At 38.7% G+C, this 19,848-nt stretch overlaps 2 protein-coding genes across 2 annotated transcripts; both read right to left on the bottom strand.

The window, feature by feature from the left end:
- Positions 1-10,360: 10,360 nt before the first annotated feature.
- LOC138905436 (uncharacterized) lies at positions 10,361-10,714 on the bottom strand. The gene has a single exon (XM_070193960.1). The coding sequence runs from the start codon at positions 10,712-10,714 to the stop codon at positions 10,361-10,363; it is 354 nt and encodes a 117-aa protein (XP_070050061.1).
- Positions 10,715-13,256: 2,542 nt separating this feature from the next.
- LOC138905437 (uncharacterized) lies at positions 13,257-13,814 on the bottom strand. Its single transcript, XM_070193961.1, has 2 exons — positions 13,569-13,814; positions 13,257-13,466 (listed from the first exon to the last, which is right to left on the bottom strand). Exons 1-2 carry the CDS (start codon positions 13,812-13,814, stop codon positions 13,257-13,259), a joined length of 456 nt encoding a protein of 151 aa, XP_070050062.1.
- Positions 13,815-19,848: the final 6,034 nt, after the last annotated feature.

Here is a 19,848-nt window from a genome sequence, read left to right on the forward strand (position 1 = left end):
AGGTAGTATAAGCTGCTTGGTTATCTGGGTATTGGAAGAATGTAAATAGGTAGAACCTAGATAAATGTAGAATGTTAGCTCAAAATTGTGCAAGTTTTTGTTGAGCCAACCGTGGAACATTGAAAATAGAAAAATCTGCATTTTAATATAGCTATCTTTTGTTTATTTTCATTGTATTTTTTCTTTCCTTACATTTTAACATTAAACTAACAAGTGCGTAAAGCACTAACTTTTATTGTCTTGGTTGTTGAAGGTAATTGAATAGAAAAGAGGAAAAAATAGAATGGAGCAAAATAAAGCCAAATACATCATGCAGTTTTGTAGATAAATGTGTTTTAATATATATGATTTTAAATGTGTATGTTAGTATTCCTTTTTATATATTCTAGTGGTATATAATTTTTTTTACGTATCTCCATGGATTTCTTGTTCGGTTCTTTGCCATGGTCATAATATTTTGAACCGAACACTTCATAGATTTTTTTAGTCAGTAAATAAGTTGGCTAAACGCTTAATTTTCTCTATAAAAAGATTGAGACTTAAGAAAGACGAATTTAATTGAGTACCATTCATGGATTGTATAACTACCTTTCTTAAACTCATACTTGTTTATTGTTTATTAAAATCATAGTATTTGTTGATCCCAAGTGCATTGTGTGGTCGGTTTATATCGTCTAGTTCTCATTCTTATTTCAAAATCTAGAACTTGCCTTGAGTTTGGTTTGAGGCGAAATCATAGGAAGATTTTTGAGTTGGGAAATGAAAGTAGGTCGTCCTTGTTAAAACTATGGCTAAAATTTACCTTCTTCGATTATTTTTATCCTTAGGTAAACCCGTTGAGCATAAATAAATTATCTTTGTTTTGTTGTTAGCCAAACTTTAACCCTTAGCCTATTTGTTATGACATTTGTTTTTCAATTCTTTCCCTTACTGACACTTAAAAAGTTGAATTAGATGAAAAACATAAGTGGGAAGAATAATTGTGGAAGAAAGAGGCGACAAGGGTGATTGTTGAACTTACTGATTTGTGAAACAAAAGAAATGTGTTGCTCTTGAAATCCAGTTTCAAGAAAATAAAGGGCAATAAAAGGAGAAACATTGAAAAAACAAAACAAGAAAAAATAGAAAGAGGGGAGGTTGATTAACGTAAACGGAAGGTCGTTGTGCTTAAGTGCTAATATAAATATAGTGCCTATAAGGGACATAAGTCACTCTTATCCATATATATCCTACCCGTCCCTAAGCCTACATTTTAATCTTATAAAGTCCTACATGATCTCGACTCAAAATCTCCTATATTAGTGGACAATCACATTATAGTCAAGCTTATGGCAATTTATAGTAACATGGGGTATTTCTTTGCTAAGGGTGAGAGTTTTATTTGTTTTTATTTTTTTCTATACCTTTCTTTGTTCTATAATGACATATAATGTGTGCATCTTTCTTCATTAGAGAGAGACATTTGGGATTAGAAAATATTGTGATTTCAATTTGCAATAGGTGAACATGAGTGTGGTTAAAGGCTGTTTGAATTTATGGATTGGTCTTAGTTGAATTTTATCTACCCACAGTTTTTATGATCTTCCTTAAAAGTGTTTTAACTATGATATTTGACTTTGTATATTCGAGGACGAGCAAATATTTAAGTATGGGGGAATTTGATGCATAAAAATTATTCATATATTTAACATAGCTAATAATATATTTCTTTCATAAAATAAATAAATATTATGCTTAAAACTCATATTTTCTAACAAGTATTGCAGGAAGAAGAATTACCATAGACGAAGACAAAATACGGAACTCTAGAGAAAAAAAAATAATGGAATGAAGAAAAGGGGAGAAAATGCTCGATGCAACTGTGGAACAAGACAAAGAATCAAAAAAGAAAAAGAAGAAATGAAACTAGGATTCATCTAGGCCTTAACTCAAGATCCATCTAGACTTACCATACTATAAATACGCTAGCAAGGACTAAGAGAAAAGATCAAGTATTAAGGAGTAGACATTGTTATCTTGGTCTCTCACCCTCTTTCACTTAAGTTCTCTTCTATTCTTTTATTTTACAAATAAAAATATTACTCTTTCAAGAGTTCTTCTTTCTCGTCTTTGTAAAAATTAAATACTTCTTTATGGAGTAATTTTTTTTGTTGGGATAGTTGATGAAGCTTGATAGATTATTAAAATTTCAATTTTAATTTCATACGAGCATGTCATGAAAATTTCTATTTCAAATCTTTTATGTACTAGAATGATAGATTGTAGTTATTATCGTCACATTCATCTATTTTATTACTTAATTATTATTGTATAAATTTTGTAATTCTCACGAAGCAAAATTGATACATTATATAGTCATTTAATAAAATAGAGTGATAGTAATTTGTAACAATCTGTTATTTCGAATCTTCAATCTTGTTTCTTTCAAATCTATTCCTCAAGGAGGAATTGACTCAAACAAGGCGACTGATTCAAATGTCTTTATCTTATTTACTTCAATTCTAATTCTCAAGAAGGAATTGACTCAATTAAGATTAATGACTCAGTGAAAATAATCTCAAGAGGTTTTCACTAATTTAGTACAATTCAGGCAAGAACATTATTTCAGATTTAACTGTCACTAGATATCAACTAATTAATAGCTATAACCTCACGGAGTGATATTAATTGATTGTTTTAGAGCGAGTAAATATAATTGTATTCTCAATAAGCAATTATTCTTCGGCGAAATATATGTGAAACTGAAATAGTTTTGTAATAACATTATCAAGTAAATTTAATGATTCCCAACTCTTTTTAAATATAGATCTTTCGGAAATTGTTTGATATTGTTTAAGTAAATTTATAATTATAAAATCCTACTCTCCTTTCATAAATTTGATTATATCATATAGTAGCTAGAATACCATAAATCTGTAGCATAGATCTTCTAATCTCTGTGGGACGATATTATAAACTATACTATAATTTGACAGAGTACGAACCATATTTTTTATATGCCAGAAGCTCGTCATATTTATCGATGTGCGTGCACAGTTAGTATCTTGTTCCGGAAAGTTTTTATATGAAAAATTAAAGAAAATGTGAACTTTTACCTTAAGAATGATTTGAGTTGACTACAGTTAATATTTTGTATAAACGGACCCGTATCGGTATTTTGACAGCTCTGATAGGCCTGTATCGTGATTTGGGACTTGAGAGTATGCCCGGAATCGAATTAGGAAGTTTATAACTTGATTTAACGTGATTTATTGAAAACTAATAATTTGAAGGCTTAAAGAATTCTTAAGTTTATTCGTAGGTTGAATTTATTGCTACCAGATTCAAATTTCGATTCCGAAACTTGGAATAGGTTCATTTCACTATTTATGACTTGTATGTAAATTTTGGTGTAAAACGGAGTTGATTTGACGTGATTCGGACGCCCGGTTGTAAATTTGCAAGTTATTGAGTTTCTTTGAATATTTCATATATTTTGATGTCTGATTTATAGTTTAGGTGTTATTTTGGTGTTTTGATCGCGTGAACGAGTTCGTATGATATTTTTAGACATGTGTTGATGTTTGGTGTGGAACTTGACCTACTGCGCACAATGCACACCTCAATACAAGGTATTAATCAGTCGATTGCAATTATTGTAACCCAACAAAGAGTCCAGATCGAATCCATATGGAGTTAGATGGGAGCTAGGGGTATATTTTCTAGTGCGTGAATTTGAACTATATTAATTTACACTTTCACAAATTGGTGTTGTTTCTATTTCTATTTTAAAACTAGAGAATGTAAAGTAAAGGAATAAGACTAAGATAATTATTTTTGTTATTTTTCAAGTTTGTAAAAAGTCTACGGCTATGACCATCACCTATGTGTTCGCCTAATGAGATATAAACCTTAATACTTGTTTTGTTGATCGGGTGTATTATAGCTATCAACTCTCAATTACCCACTCAATACCTCTCAGACAGAGAGTGGTTTTGCCAAATTTGACTTTCTCAAGTCCAAATGGGTATCACACAAAACGGTTAATAGTATCTCATGTCGGGTTATTACTATCTCTAGGTTTAACCCTTTAATTGGGTTGATCAATCTCTCGATTGATCCAATTTCTTGTTAGTCAAGTTTTCCTAGACTAAGTCTTTCTTTCTCAAATAGGCATGAACTAATATTTGCGACCATTAATTCCACAAATTAAAGCATGAACAAGGTTAAATAATAAATATCCAATCATAAACAAGCACTAAATTAAATACCCATAAGGTTTACACATTAGAGTTGGGTCACAACCCTAATAAAAATTTAGCTATTCATGTTTGAAATTGAAGAAATAAAATAAGAAATACTAATTAAACTCATATTGTAAAGTTAAAATGATAAAATCTATAGTAAAACACTCCAAAATATAGAAAACTTTCAAAAGACGCAAAGAAAAATGGCTACAGGACTTGCTGATGTCAAAAATTGACCTAATTTTGTTAAACTCGTCTATTTATACAAGGTTGGACATTTCGGACAAAAATGCTCTCGGGGGGTTCTACGGTCGCACAATTCCCTGTGCGGTCCGCAAAATTCTTTATCTTGCAGGAGATGGGATTCTACGACCACACTATTCTCAACTGCGGCCGCAAGGCAATGTTTCTGCGGTTCGTAGATTTATCACTGCGGACGCAATCTGGTATTCTGCGGTCCACATCTTTACTTCTGCGGCCGCAAGGCACTCCTTCTGCGACATTCTTGTGCAGTCCGCAATTCTGAGGGACTTGGATTTTGGAAATTTGCACATCCTCTGAAGTTGATCTCTAGATCTTCATTTTCGGTCGCACAATTCCTGTGTGGTCCGCAGTTTGCTAGAAAGCCTGCTGGGATTTTCTTCATTGTTTGGACCGCAGATGGAATTCTGCGGTCCGCACTTTGTGAGCTTCTGTGCCTTTTATTGCCTTGTGTTTAGATTACTCCTTTTTGAGTCGGATTTCATCTCGAGAGTCCAACTTCCAACATTCCTGCAAATTTGCATATTTTATCAATTTCGGAAACACAATTCAACGCTTTTAGACTAAAACAAAAGCTAAAAGGTACTAATAAGTAGTCAAAATCCCCACGTATGAATTCTCCCAAACATAAGTTTTTGCTCGTCCTCAAGCAAACAAAATAGTTTCCACCTCCAAAGTTTAGTTGTTCACACATCAGTTGGGACCAATAATTACCCACGCTACTTATGCATTTTCAACAAGGCGACAAGTTAAACGTTTATGCACATATAGTTCTAATGTGATACTTTAGCATCAAGAGTTGACTTTATTCATCAAGGAAGCTCGTTCTCTCTTGTAGGTCATTATGGATCCCAAACTCCTCCTCCTCTACTCTTTTTTTTCCTAGCTCACTTAACAATTTTATCACTCAATCCAAAGATTGGCGAAAGGTTCATTCATCTCTCTCAAGAGAATGTTACAAGTACGACTTCAAGTACCATAGGCTTGCCCCTCATATAGATCACCACTAATGTAAGCTCACTCAGTTTGAAATCACGTAGGGATTTTTCGGGATGTAATAAAGGCTTTTGGACTAAGGTTGGATACACTATGGTTGAGTGGGTTCACTTTTACTTAAGCACTTCATTGTTTTATTCCCAGCTCATGCTTTGCCAATTCTTTGAGGCACTTTCTTTTTCTTGGGGAACTAGAGAGACTTAACATCACTCTTTTTATATCATGACATTCATTTTCTCCCTCTATGATTTCTCCATGCTTTGTATCATTACTTTTCTTTGAATCCCTTAACTTCCTCCACGTATTCACTTTCTTTTGCATTTTTTTTCTTGCCTTTCCTTCTCATTATTTCTTTTCTCTTTTTGTGCCTTGATACCTCTTTCAAGTTCCTCATCTCTTCCCCAAACTTACGTTTTTAGTCAATTGTCTAACACGAGTGTTAAGGAAAGCTCGGGTGCCAAGAGAGGGTCACGACAAAATGGGTAAAGGTTTGTAATATGGTTATCAAAATAGAAAGGCTCGAGGCTCAAATGGGTTGACTAGGGATAAACATATTGGTAGGTAATGGAAAAATTTAAGCGGGTCAAGGAAAGCCTACAATCACTTCTCAAACCACACAAAACTTAGGATTTCGCCTTAAAACACATTCAGGGCAAGTTCTAGACCATTCGCACGGGTACTTGGACAAGAAACAAAACATCTCACTCTTCACGCAACTGGATTGTTAAAGAGGTAGAGTCAAGGGCCCACAATGACCACATTCAAGATTGAAAATCACTATGGTTCGATTAAACCACTCGATGATTGCCTAAGTCAACATAAGAGTCACAAAGTCACTAACTAGAGCTATTTCTTTCCAAAACAAATTTGTTTCTAACCATAAACAAGTAGTTAAGTGTGTTGGTACTAAGTGAAGTATGTTTGACTCTTCCCGCATGACTTAATTAGGTCTTTTTTTATTCATTACTACTACTATTATTGCCTAAATACCAAAAAACGGACTCATTCCCTTAAGAAGGTTGTCACGCCATCCATCATTGGGAAGAGTCACCCGGTTCATACAAAAACTACCTTTGGAAAGAATCATGGAATTAAGAAAACCAAAGGCTTATCATCCACTAAAACATAAAAAGAAGCTACTAAATTGAAAAGAATCTACTAATTCAAAAAGAAGTTACTAAATAGAAAAAAGCTATTAAATTAAACACTAACTAGTAAGAGAAACAAACATAAAGAAGCTACAAGCAAAAACTATCGAAAGCAATACAAATATACATAATGAGAGAAGATATATATATATATATATATATATATATATATATATATATATATATATAATGAGATTAGCACGTGAGGATATATACAGAATAAGGAAAAAAAAGAAAATATTGTCAGTTATTACAAATCAATTATCTCAGAATCATCAAATCAGATCAAATAAACTCCACCCCCCGAATAAAAGTAAGCATTGTCCCCAATGCTTAACAAAATAAGAGTAAAGGAAGGGTAAGAGTGAAGAAAACTCCCTATGGCTCCTTGGCCATCTCTATGTCCACAACAACGTCACCGACCTCAGTCTCATCCAACTGGATCTCACCATCCTCAACTCTGGGAGTGACTGGGTTGGTGAACATCTGACGCACTACAGCAAGGTCTGGCTCCTTAGACTGGCCAGCTGGTGCTGAAGGTGCTGCAGGATCTAGGCCTGGATGGTGTGGGTCAATCAACATGTCAAAGGGAATGTCTCTGCCTATTGCAAGCTTGGTAACCTGTCTCCGGAGCTTGTCCACTGACTTCTTGGAGGCCTGGGACTTTCTCAGGTTTTTCACTTCCTTGCCCAGCTCTTCTATAACTGACCCATGCTGCACCAATATAGCCATAATCGTGTTCTGGTTCTCCACGAGCTTGTACAATGTTTCTTCCACTGCTGGGGTCATCTGAGGTTCCATATTGGAGGACTATGCTGCACTAGTACTGGATATGTCAGACATCTTTGCAGTAGCTGTCTGCATCCAGTTGTTGAGGCACACCAATGTTTGGGAGACTCGCAGTGCACATAGTGGAGTAGGAGGCATTGACACTGGCTTCAAAGTCGAGGTGGAACCTGTAATAGGGGCTGCTGAAGGCATATCTACGACACTAGCTGAAGGCTCAGCTGAAGTGGATGGAATGTCAATTGCCTCTGCATCTACCACCGATGGCTTATTTGACTGGCCTGTGGTGGTAGATGACTGACCCTTTCTCTTAGGGTTGTGTGCATCCATGGGTCTAGTCGGCTGCATACAAAGGTCTACCACCCATTTGCCACAAAACTCAGAGTGTTTCTATGAATAGACACCCCTGATATGATCCATGGTGGTGGTGGCCCAGGAGCTGCTAGAATTTCAGCTAGCCATGCGCGAACTGCATCCCCAAGTGCAAAGTTTTCTAAGTACTATGTGGGCTCGACATCCTCAAACCCTGAATAGGTGTTCAATGTGTGCTGGTCAAAACGCACCTTGAGGTTACTCACTTTAGTCACCTTTGTCCTTTTCTTTATATGCGCCACATTGGCGTAGAACTCCCGGACAAGGTATTCCTTTGCATCCACCATGCTCTGGGTGAACCACATCCACCCTTTGCGCTCTCGAAACTACCTTAGAACTGCAGGGTTGTAATTTTCTAGATCTCTCAACTGGAACTGTTGCTCAAGAGTGAGCGACCTCACTAGCCACCACTCACGAAAGCTAGAAAAGGCAGCCAAACTGATGAACCAGTCCTCCCACACCTCTTTCTTCTTCGACTGCTCAAGGCCGGAAAATGTAGCATCTCCCCCTCGGCCATTATTTGGGATTTCTTGTACTGATGTCTCTAGTTCCTGGGGGATAGGTGAAGTGGAAAGCTCAGAAGCCTAACTGGCACTCTTCGAACCCTTGGAGATGCTATGTGATGAAGACGGCTCATCCTTGAGATGATATCTCCCTGGTGGCCTTGATTGCATGGCCGACTGCTCATGAACTGAGGGTGAGTTGCCCTCGGAGACGTCCCTAGACGGGACATAAGAACCGGTTTCCGAGAGGTCTGCACCTCTCCCTCTGCCGACTGCTAACTTTTTTCTGCTTTCAGGCTGTTGGGCATTGGGTAAGGGTCTCTTCCCTTGTCCCCGAGAAGGGTTATCCCTTCCTTTTGAAGTGTCGCCTCATCCTCTAAATCGAACCATGTTCTGTACAGCAAAGGCAAATGTTAGTTGCAATTCAAGTTCAGACACAGAATGAATGCAAGGACACACCAAAGATTACAGTAAAAAGCACAGTAGAGACATGCTTGCAGGGTAGGGAATTGCGGTCCGCAGAATGGGCATTGCTGCTGTAGAATGGGCATTGCGGACCACACAATTTTCCTTTGCAGCAGCAAAAATGGATTGCGTTCCGCACATTTCTCATTGCAACAGCAATTCAAACATCACTAATATGCCAACTCTCTGATGACAGAGAGTTGGTTGTTTTGCGGACGCAACCGATTTTTTGCGGTCTGCACAAATAGTCTTGTGGTCGCACTTGAGAGTCACCAAAATGACAACTCTCTGATCACAGAGATTAGGTTGTTCTATGGCCGCAATGGGATTTCTGCGGTCCGCACATTTTTCATTGCGGCCGCAGAGCCATGCCTTAATGAAGTGCCCTAGACCTTAACTTCTGTGGACCGCACAATTTCTAGTGCGACTACAGATTCCAACAATTACGAACAGACGGTCAAATATATTTTACCTAGGGCTTGAAATATTTGCATAAGTTTATCATGGAAACAACATCTAAGAATGAAAATCTATTTACACAGTCCCCTTAGAGCATTGTACAGTCTACCCACTACATATTTACCCCACATGGTTGTTCAAATAGATTCAACAAGGCAAATGGTCCAAAATTTCACTAATAATCTAAAAATTAAAAGAAATTAATTAAGATGATGAAATATACCAAATAGGAATGAATTCAAGAGATGAGTGATTAATAATTGTTAGTCTTGTGAACAACTAATTGAACAAGAAATTTCAAATGGTGCACTTTGTGAGCTTAGAGAGGAAAAAAGGGAACAATGCCCTAGCTCCTCTATTTATACTGAACGGTTTCTAGCAAGGGAAGGGGACTTGAGTGTTGCCGCAAAATTCCAATTGCGGTCCGCACTCTGTTACCTGAGGGCCCAGTTGCCCTGGCATTTTGCAGTCCGTAGAATTAGGTGTGCGGCCGCAATTTTTGTTGCGGACCGCAGAAATTGGGTTGCGGCCACAGATTGGCCATTTCTCTGATGGACCAACTTCAGAAAGTTGGCATTTTCCACCTTCAACTTGTGCGGCCCGCAATGCAATTATGCGGCCGCAGAGTACCTTTTGTTGTAGCAACCAAAATTGTGCGGTCCACACAATACAACTGCGGTCCGCAATTCGTTCCACACTTAACCAGATTTCTAGGTACTCTTCCTGTAAAACACACTCATTCCTGCAACACACTTCAAATCCAGTTAGCACAAAAATAATACCTATCTAGAAAAGAAGAAAAGAAAAGAAAAAGAAACATGGGTTGCCTCCCAAGAAGTGCCTGATTTAACGTTGCGGCACGATGCAGATTGGCATTATTTGAAATGAATCACTGCCACAATGTTGCCATCACCAACCTTTCCCAAATAATGCTTCACCCATTGACCATTGACTCGGAATACCTCATTCTTTTTGTTCTTCAAGTCCAATGCACTAAAAAGTGTCACACCCATAATTTTAAAGGTACCACTCGATTTAGATTTCAGCTTTCCAGGAAACATCCTCAACCGTGAGTTGAACAAGAAAACAAGATCACCCACCCTGAACTCTTTGTTCCAAATGTATTTGTCATAAAGGTACATCATCATCTCTTTGTACAAGGACGAACTTCATAGGCATGGTACCGGAACTCATCAAATTCTTTCAAATGTGCAACCCTCAAGTTAGGGGCTGCATCCCAGTCAAGATTCAACTTCTTTGGAGCCCACATGGCTTTGTGCTTAAGTTCCACCAGAAGATGACAATCTTTGCCGAACACCAACCGGTATGAAGACATTTCGATAGGAGTTTTGAAAGTAGTCCGATAAGCCCATAAAGCATCATTAAGCTTCTTTGACCAATCCGTCCGGTTAGCATTCACTGTTTTGGACAAGATAATCTTTATTTCCCAGTTGGAGACATTTGCTTGACCGCTAGCTTGTGGATGATAGGGAGTCATAACTTTATTAGTAACACCATACTTCCTAAGTAAAGTGTCAAAATACTTGTTGCAAAAATACGACCCCCATCGCTTATGATAGCCCGCAGAGTACCAAACCTTGTGAAAATATTCTTCTTCAAGAATGCCACCACACTTCTCGCTTCATTGGTGGGTAGAGCAATGGCCTTAACCCATTTAGAAACATAATCAACCGTGACCTAGATGTAGGTGTTTCCACAAGAACTCACAAAAGGACCCATTAAGTCAATACCCCACACATCAAAAATATCAATTTCCAAAATGGTAGTGAGAGGCATTTCATTCTTCTTCGAGATACCACCGGCCCGTTAGCATTCATCATATCTTTATACCAAATCACTGGCATCTTTGATAAGTGTGGGCCAATATAAATCGCAACTTAGCACTTTGGCTGCCGTTATTCCCTCACCATGGTGACCACCATATGGCGAAGAATGACAAGCCCCAAGAATATCACTTTGCTCTTCTTCTGGTACACATCTTCTAATTACCCCATCCGTGCAGATCCAGAAGAGGTATGGCTCATCCCAATAATAATCTTGACAATCCCGTTTGAGCTTCTTCCTTTGATTTGAAGAGAAATCATCCGGGATGATTCCACACACAAGGAAGTTTTCCAGATCCACTAACTATGGCACCTCCTTCAGTGAAATAGCCAAGAGTTGCTCATTGGGGAAGGAGTCATTGATCTCAAGTCCATCATGTGGCTTCCCCTCCTCCTCCAAACGAGACAAGTGGTCTGCCACTTGATTCTCCCTCCCTTTTTGATCTTAGACGTCAATATCAAACTCTTGAAACAATAACACCCATCTCATCAACCTAGCTTTTGAATCTTTCTTGCTCATAAGATAGCAAAGTGTTTCATGATCCGTATGAACAATAACCTTTGCACCCATCAAGTACGGGCAAAACTTCTTAATTGCAAATACAATGGCAAGGAGAACTTTCTCTGTAACGGTATAGTTGCCTTGGGCACTATTCATGGTCTTACTATCATAGTAGACTGGATGAAAAGTCTTGTTGAAGCGTTGTCCCAAAACAACGCCAATTGCTACAACGCTAGCATTACACATGAGCTCAAAAGGGATACTCCAATTAGGAGAGGTGATAATGGGAGTAGTTGTCAACTTGAACTTTAGCAATTCAAAGGCTCTCATACAATCATCATTGAAGTGAAACTTTGCATCTTTCTCTAAGAGCTTGCACAATGGGTTCACCACTTTAGAGAAATCGTTTATGAAGCGCCGGTAAAACCCCACGCGACCTAAGAAACTCTGCACGCCTTTCACCGAAGTCAGAGGTGGAAGTTTAGAAATCACCTCAATCTTTGCCTTGTCGACTTCTATGACATTCTTTGAGATCTTGTGGCCAAGGACAATGCCTTCCACGACCATGAAATGACACTTCTCCCACTTTAGCACCAAGGTCGTTTCTTCACACCTTGCCAATAATCTATCCAAAATTTCCAAACAATCATCAAAGGAATCCCCGACCACCGAGAACCAAGAAAACTTCAAGGTAGTCCTCTACAATGTCCATGAATATCGCTATCATATACCTTTGAAAAGTCAACGGTGCATTACTTAGATCAAATGGCATCCACTTGAAGTCGAAAGTACCGTAGGGACATGTAAAAGTTATTTACTATTGATCCTCTGGAGCAATAAGGATTTGGTTGTAACCCGAATATCCATCTAGAAAGCAATAGAAAGCACGACCGTCCAACCTATCAAGCATTTGGTCAAGGAAGGGAAGTGGAAATTGATCCTTCCTTATGACTTTGTTTAGCTTGCGATAGTCCATACACACTCTCCACCCAGTCACCGTTCTTGTGGGAATCAACTCATTTTAGTCATTGGTGACCACCGTCATGCCCCCTTATTTGGGACACATTGAACCTGAGAAGTCCACAAACTATCGAAAATGGGGTAGACAACCCCGACATCCAACCACTTGATAATCTCCTTTTTGACCACATCTTGCTTAGCCTCATTAAGTCTCCTTTGATGTTCAATAGATGGTTTGGCATCTTCCTCCAAGTTAATATTCTGTGCATGCAAAATTCGGGGCTTATTCCTCGAATATATGCCAAAGTCCACCCAATAGCCTTCTTCCTCTTGTGGAGCACCGCCAATGTAGAGTTAACCTGCACGTTAGTCAAACAAGAGGAAAGAATAACCGGTAAGGTAGAACAAGGTCCAAGAAATTCATACCGAAGATGTGGAGGCAATGGCTTCAACTCCAAGGTAGAAGGCTCTTCAATGGAAGTCTTTGTAGGAGGAGTTTTCCTATTTTCAAGATCCAAGGAAAGTTTCCGGGGCGCATAGTTGTATGACCCCATCCCTTGCAAAGAGTTCACACATTCCATGAAGCCATCCATGCCATCATCATCAAACTTGAGCAAGACGGCTTCCAACATATCACCCATATTAATCATGGCACTTGTGTCATCAACAATCACATCGGTCACCAAGTCCACGAAAGAACACACTTCATTGCTATTTGGTTGTCACATAGATTTTCACACGTGGAATACCACATTTTCATCACCCACCCGAAAAGTGAGTTCTCCGGCTTCCACATCAATAAGAGCCTTCCCCGTAGCAAGGAAATGTTTTCCAAGAATAATCGGCACCTCATAGTCCACTTCACAATCAAGAATGAAAAAATCCGGTGGAAGAATGTACTTATCAACACAGACCAATACATCTTCAATCACTCCCAATAGTCTCTTCATGGTACGATCAACCATTTGTAATCTCATAGATGTCGGTCTTGGTTGCCCAATTCCCAAGGTCTTGAAAACCGAATAGGGAATCAAATTGATACTTGCCCCAAGATCACAAAGAGATTTAGCATACTCGGCACTTCTAATGGTACAAGGGATTGTGAAAGCACCGAGATCTTCCAATTTAGGAGACATTGAATGCAAAATTACACTCACTTGATGAGTCACTTTGATAGTTTCAAAATTCATGGATCGCTTATTTGTCACCAAATCCTTCACAAACTTTGCATAACCGGGCATTTGCTCCAAAGCTTCAACTAATGGCACATTGATCGAGAGTCTCTTCATCATGTCAATGAGATTTTTGAATTGATTCTAGCCATTTTTCTTGGCAATCCGTTAAGGATATGGACGAGGAGGGTTAGACAATGGTGCCTTAGAGTTTTACACTACTGGTTCCGGTATGTCAATAACGTGATCCTTAGATGAGTTCACGTCCTCTTGAGTCTCTTCCACATTGTCTACAATATAAATCCAAACTTCATCATTTGATTGCATCGCATTGCTTGGAGTCTCTTCTTCTTGTACCACTTGATCATCATCCACAAGTTGCCTTTGACTTGAGGTGGGTGCATTCTCGCCTTTTCCACTTATTGTAGTAATAGCCATGGCATGCCCCATGTTGTTCCCACCCTTTGGGTTCACCACCGTGTCACTTGGTAGTTCCACCTTAGGACGAGAATTTAGAGTTTGAGATATTTACCCCATTTGCACTTATAAGTTGCAGATCGATGTGTTGTGTGAGGAAAGTTGTGCATCAGAATCGACATTCTTCTCCATCATTTTCTTGAACATGTTCTCAATACGTCCCATTTCATTGTTGGAAGAACTAGGATCATGGGAAGGATAAGGAGGCGGGTTGCTCGATTGTTGATACACCGGGGGCCTTTGAAAACCCTACCCCCCATTGCCTTGATTGTTTCCTTCCCAATTGCATTAGTTATTGTTGTTATGCAAATTCCTTTAATTATTGCCACCACTCTAATTTCCTTGATTATTGTTATTATTCCAATTGCTTTGATTGTTTCCACCACTCTAATTACCTTGGTTGTGATAATTCCAATTTCGTTGATTGTTTTGAGGTCGCAATTGTTGTTGGCTTGGGCCTTGAAAGTTGTTTCTTTGCCCTTGAACGTTATTCACATATTGGACCTCTTTTTCTTGGTCATTATAAGTGTCATCTTGATCAAACCCACTATCTTCTTGCAAAAAATTGTCCACTCTTTGTTGCACTTGTGGACCCTTTGTACTCCGTTTATTCATCATCATGTTTACCCCTTCGATTGCATTGACATGCCTCGGGTTTTGCACTTGTTGAAGTTGAGCCTTTGCCAATTGGTTCATGGTGGTAGTCAATTCAGCTATGGTTTGCCCATTGTCATGCAATTCTTTGTGAAGGTGAATCACATTGGGATCACCTTGTGGAACGTTAGCCCGGGATTGCCACGCCGATGAAGTATCCACCATTTCATCCAAAATATCACACGCCTCCGCATAAGGTGTAATCATAAAGTTCCCACCGGCAAGTTGATTCACTACACATTGGTTGGTTGTGTTGATCCCCCGATAGAAAGTTTGTTGATTCATGTTCTCCGTTATATCATTGTTGGGACACTCTTTAACCATTGTTCTATATCGTTCCCATACCTCGTGTAGTGGTTCATTGGGCTCTTGCTTGAATGCTATAATTTCATCCCGAAGTATAGCCATGTACCCAGGAGAGAAGTACTTCAAATAAATTTCTCCGCCAATTCATCCCAAGTAGGAATGGAATGGTTTGGCAAACTTTCCAACCAATCTAAAGATTCCCCTATAGAGAGAAGGGGAAAAGCCTTAGCCTCAAAGTATCCTCGGAGAAATTTGTTTGTTTACTCCTCCAACACGTATCCACGAACCCCTTCAAATGTTTATATGCATTTTGACCCGGAGCACTGGTGAAGAACCCTCGTTGCTCAAGCTAGGTGAGCATCACGTTGATTATTTGAAAGTTGCCCACCCTAATACGGGGAGGGACTATTGCACTTTCATATCCTTCATTCGGTAACACCTGGTGTGGAGCCCTCTTGGTGGAGGTGGGGGGTGGAGCGGGCACATTGTCATGAGGCACTCAGCCTCGTCTATTGGTTTGAGGTTCAAGAGGAACCTCATCCATTTGATCATCCTCAACGTCCACATCCCCTAAAGCAATATTTCCGAGCTCATTGTTTGCCATGGTTGCACCTATAATTTCCCAAAATGTTAGTAACACGGAAGGAAAAGAAGATATTCCAAAAATGCACTCAAATATTTAGCTAACACCGTTTTTAAATCCCTAGAAACGACGCCAAATATTGACCTATCGCGCACAATGCACACCTCAATACAAGGTAAGAATCGGTCGATTGCAATTATAGTAACCCAACAAAGAGTCGGGATCGAATTTACTGGGAGTTATATGGGAGCTAGGAGTATATATTCTAGTACGTGAATTTGAACTATCTTAACTTGCACTTCCACAAATTAGTATTGTTTCTATTTCTATTTTAAAACTAGAGATTGTAAAGTAAAGGAATAAGACTAGGATAATTATTTTTGTTGTTTTTCAAGTTTATAAAAAGCCAGGGCTATGACCATCACCTATGTGTTCGCCTAATGAGATATAAACCTTAATTCTTGTTTTGTTGATCGGGTGTATTATATCTATCAACTCTGAATTACCCACTCAATACCTCTCGGTCAGAGAGCGGTTTTGCCCAATTTGGCTTTCAGAGAGTGTTTTTTCCCAATTTGGCTTTCTCAAGTCCAAATGAGTATCACACAAAACGGTTGATAATAAATCAAGTCGGGTTATTACTATCTTTAGGTTGAACCCTTTAATTGGGTTGATCAATCTCTCGATTGACCCAATTTCTTGTTAGCCAAGTTTTCCTAAACTAAGTCTTTCTTTCTCAAGTAGAGACTAAGTTAAATAGGCATGAACTAATGTTTGCAACCATTAATTCCACAAATTAAAGCATGAACAAGGCTAAATAATAAACACCCAATCATAAACAAGCACTAAATTAAATACCCATAAGGTTTACACACTAGGGTTGTGTCACAACTCTAGTAAGAATCTAGCTACTCATGCTTGAAATTCAAGAATAGAAGAAAAAAATACTAATTAAACTCATATTGTAAAGTTATAATGATAAAATCTACAGTAAAATATTCCAAAATATAGAAAACTTCCAAAAGAGGCAAATAAAAACGACCATATGACTTGCTTATGTCAAAAGTTGACCTAATATTTTGAAACTCGTCTATTTATACAAGGTTTGAAATTACGGACAAAAATGCCATCGGGAGGTTCTGCGGCCGCACAATTCCATGTGCGGTCCGCATAATTATTCATCTTGCAGGAGCTGGGATTCTGCGGCCGAACAATTCATAACTGCGGTCGCGTGGCAATGTTTCTGCGGTCCACAGATTTATCACTGTAGACGTAATCTGGTCTTCTGCGGTCTGCAGATTTATCACTGCGAATGCAATCTAGTCTTCTGCGGTCCACATCTTTACTTCTACGGCCACACAATTCTTGTGCGGTCCGCAATTCTGAGGGACTTGGATTTTGGAAATTTGCACACACTCTAAAGTTGATCTCCAACTCTTCATTTGCGGTCGCGCAATTCTTGTGCGGTCCGCAGTTTTCTAGAAAGCCTGTTGGGATTTTATTCATTGTTTGCAGCCGCAGATGGAATTCTGCGGTCCGCACTTTGTGTGCTTCTATGCCTTTTATTGCCTTGTGTTTACATTACTCCTTTTTGAGTCATATTTCATCTCAGGAGTCTAACATCCAACATTCCTGCAATTTTGCACATTTCATTAGTTTCAAGAACACAATTTAATGCTTTTAGACTAAAACAAAATCTAAAAGGTGCTAATAAGTAGTCAAAATCCCTACTTATCAGCTCCCCCAAACTTAAATCTTTGCTTGCCCTCAAGCAAACAAAATAGTTCCCACCTCCACAAGTTAAGGGTCATATCATCCAGTCAAAGGTGAGCTATTCTCACATCAGTTGGGACCAACAATTACCCACACTACTCATGTATTATCATCAAGGCGACAAGTTAAGCATTTATGCACATATAGTTCTAATATGATACTTGAGCATCAAGAGTTCACTTTATTCATCAAGGAAGCTCACTCTCTCATATAGGTCATTGTGGATCCCAAACTCCTCCTCATCTACTCTCCGTTTGCCTCACTTACTTAAGAATTTTAGCACTCAATCCAAAGATTTTTGAAAGGTTCACTCATCTCTCTCAAGAGAATGTCGCAAGTACGGCTTCAAGTACCATATGCTTGCCCCTCATGTAGATTGCCACTAATGTAAGATCACTCTGCTTGAAATCAAGTAGGGCTTTTTCGGGATGTAATGAAGGCTTTGGACTAAGGTTGGATACACTATGGATGAGTGGGTTCACCTTTCCTTAAGCACTCCATTTGTTTTTTTGTTCTCGGCTCATGCTTTGCCAATTCTTTGAGGCACTTTCTTTTCCTTGGGGAACTAGAGAGACTTAACATCACTCTTTCTTGATCATGACATTGATTTTCTCACTCTTTGGTTTCTCCATGTTTTGGATCATTACCTTTCTTTGAAACCCTTCAACTCTTCCACTAATTCACTTTTTTTTTTGCATTTTTGTTTTTGTTCTTTTCTTTTATTGCCTTTCCTTCTCACCATTTATTTTTATGCCTTAATACCTCTTTCAAGTTCCTTGTCGCTCCCCCAAACTCAGGTTTATAGCTAATTGTTTCACAAGAGTGTTAAGGAAATCTCGGGTGCTAAGAGAGGGTCACGACAAAACGGGTAAAGGCTTGTAACATGGTTATCAAATGAGCAAGGTTCGAGGCTCAAATGGGTTGACTAGGGATAACAACATTGGTAGGCAATGAAAAATTCAAGCGGGTCAAGAAAAGCCTACAATCACTTCTCAAGCCAAGAAAAACTTAAGATTTCGCCTTGAAACACATTCGGGGAAAGTTCTAGACCTTTCGCATGGGTACTTGGACTATCAACAAAACATCTCACCCCTAACGCAATTGGATTGTTAAAAAGGATAGAGTCGAGGGCCCACAACGACCACATGCAAGATTGAAAGCCACTATGGTTCGATTAAACCACTCGATGATTACCTAAGTCAACACAAGAGTCACAAAGTCACTAACTAGAGCTATTTCTTTTCAAAAACTTTGTTTCAAACCATAAGCACGTAGTTAAGTGTGTTGGTACCAAGTGAAGCATGTTTGACTCTTCGAGCATGACTTAATTAGGTCTTTTTATTTACTACTAATATTATTACCTAAACACCAAAAACTTACTCAGTCCTTTAAGAAGGTTGTCACACCATCCATCGTTGGGAAGAGTCACTTGGTTCAAACAAAAACTACCTTTGGAAAGAACTGTGGCATTGAGAAAACCAAAGGCTTATTGTCTACAAAAACATAAAAAGAAGCTACTAAATCAAGAAGGAGCTTCTCATTCAAAAAGAAGCTACTAATTCGAAAAGAAGGTAGAAGCTACTCACTTAAACACTAACTAATAAGAAAACAAACATAAAGAAGCTACTAAGCAAAAACTATCGAAAGCATAACAAATATACATAATGAGGGAGAATGAGAAGATATATACACAATAAGATAAGAAGATAGAATATATACATAATGAGGAAAGAGATGAAAATATTATCAAGTTATTACAAAACAATTGTCTTAGAATTATCAAATATAATCAAATAAACTTTACCCCCGAATAAAAATAAGCATTTTCCCCAATGCTTAACAAAATAAGAATAAAGGAAGGGTAAGAATGAAGAAAACTCCCTATGGCTCCTTGGCCATCTCCTTGTCCACAACAGCGTCACCACCCTCACTCTCCTCCAGCTGGATCTCATCATCCTCAACTCTGGGAGTGACTGGGTTGGTGAACATCTGACGCACTGCTTCAGCAGTGTCAGCAACAGAGTCTAGCTCCTCAGACTGGCCAGCTGGTGATGTAGGTGCTGTAGGATCTATACCTGGATGGTGTGGGTCAATCAGCATATCAAATGGAATATGTCCAGCTGCCACATGCTTGGTAACCTATCTCCAGAGCTTATCAACTGACTTCTTGGAGGCTTGGGATTTTCTCATTTTCTTAAATTCTTTTCCCAACTCTTCGATCACTGACCCATGTTGTACCAATGTAGCCATGCTAGTGTTTTGGTTGTCCAAGAGCTTTTTTAGAGTATCTTCCACTGATGGGGGCATCTGAAGTGTCGGCATAGAAGACTATTCTGCAATAGTACTGGATAAGTCAGACAA

The sequence above is a fragment of the Nicotiana tomentosiformis genome, chromosome 2 (genome assembly GCF_000390325.3).
Source record: "Nicotiana tomentosiformis chromosome 2, ASM39032v3, whole genome shotgun sequence".
NCBI classification, from domain to species: domain Eukaryota; kingdom Viridiplantae; phylum Streptophyta; class Magnoliopsida; order Solanales; family Solanaceae; genus Nicotiana; species Nicotiana tomentosiformis.

What these genes read in the sequence shown, in the direction of transcription:
- LOC138905436 (XM_070193960.1), bottom strand. Translation starts at nt 10,714, where the DNA reads ATGACTCCCTATCATCCACAAGCTAGCGGTCAAGCAAATGTCTCCAAC.
- LOC138905437 (XM_070193961.1), bottom strand. Translation starts at nt 13,814, where the DNA reads ATGATGAAGAGACTCTCGATCAATGTGCCATTAGTTGAAGCTTTGGAG. An exon ending in AATCTCTTTGTGATCTTGGG is followed by an intron (nt 13,467 to 13,568) that starts GCAAGTATCAAT and finishes CGTACCATGAAG; the next exon opens with AGACTATTGGGAGTGATTGA.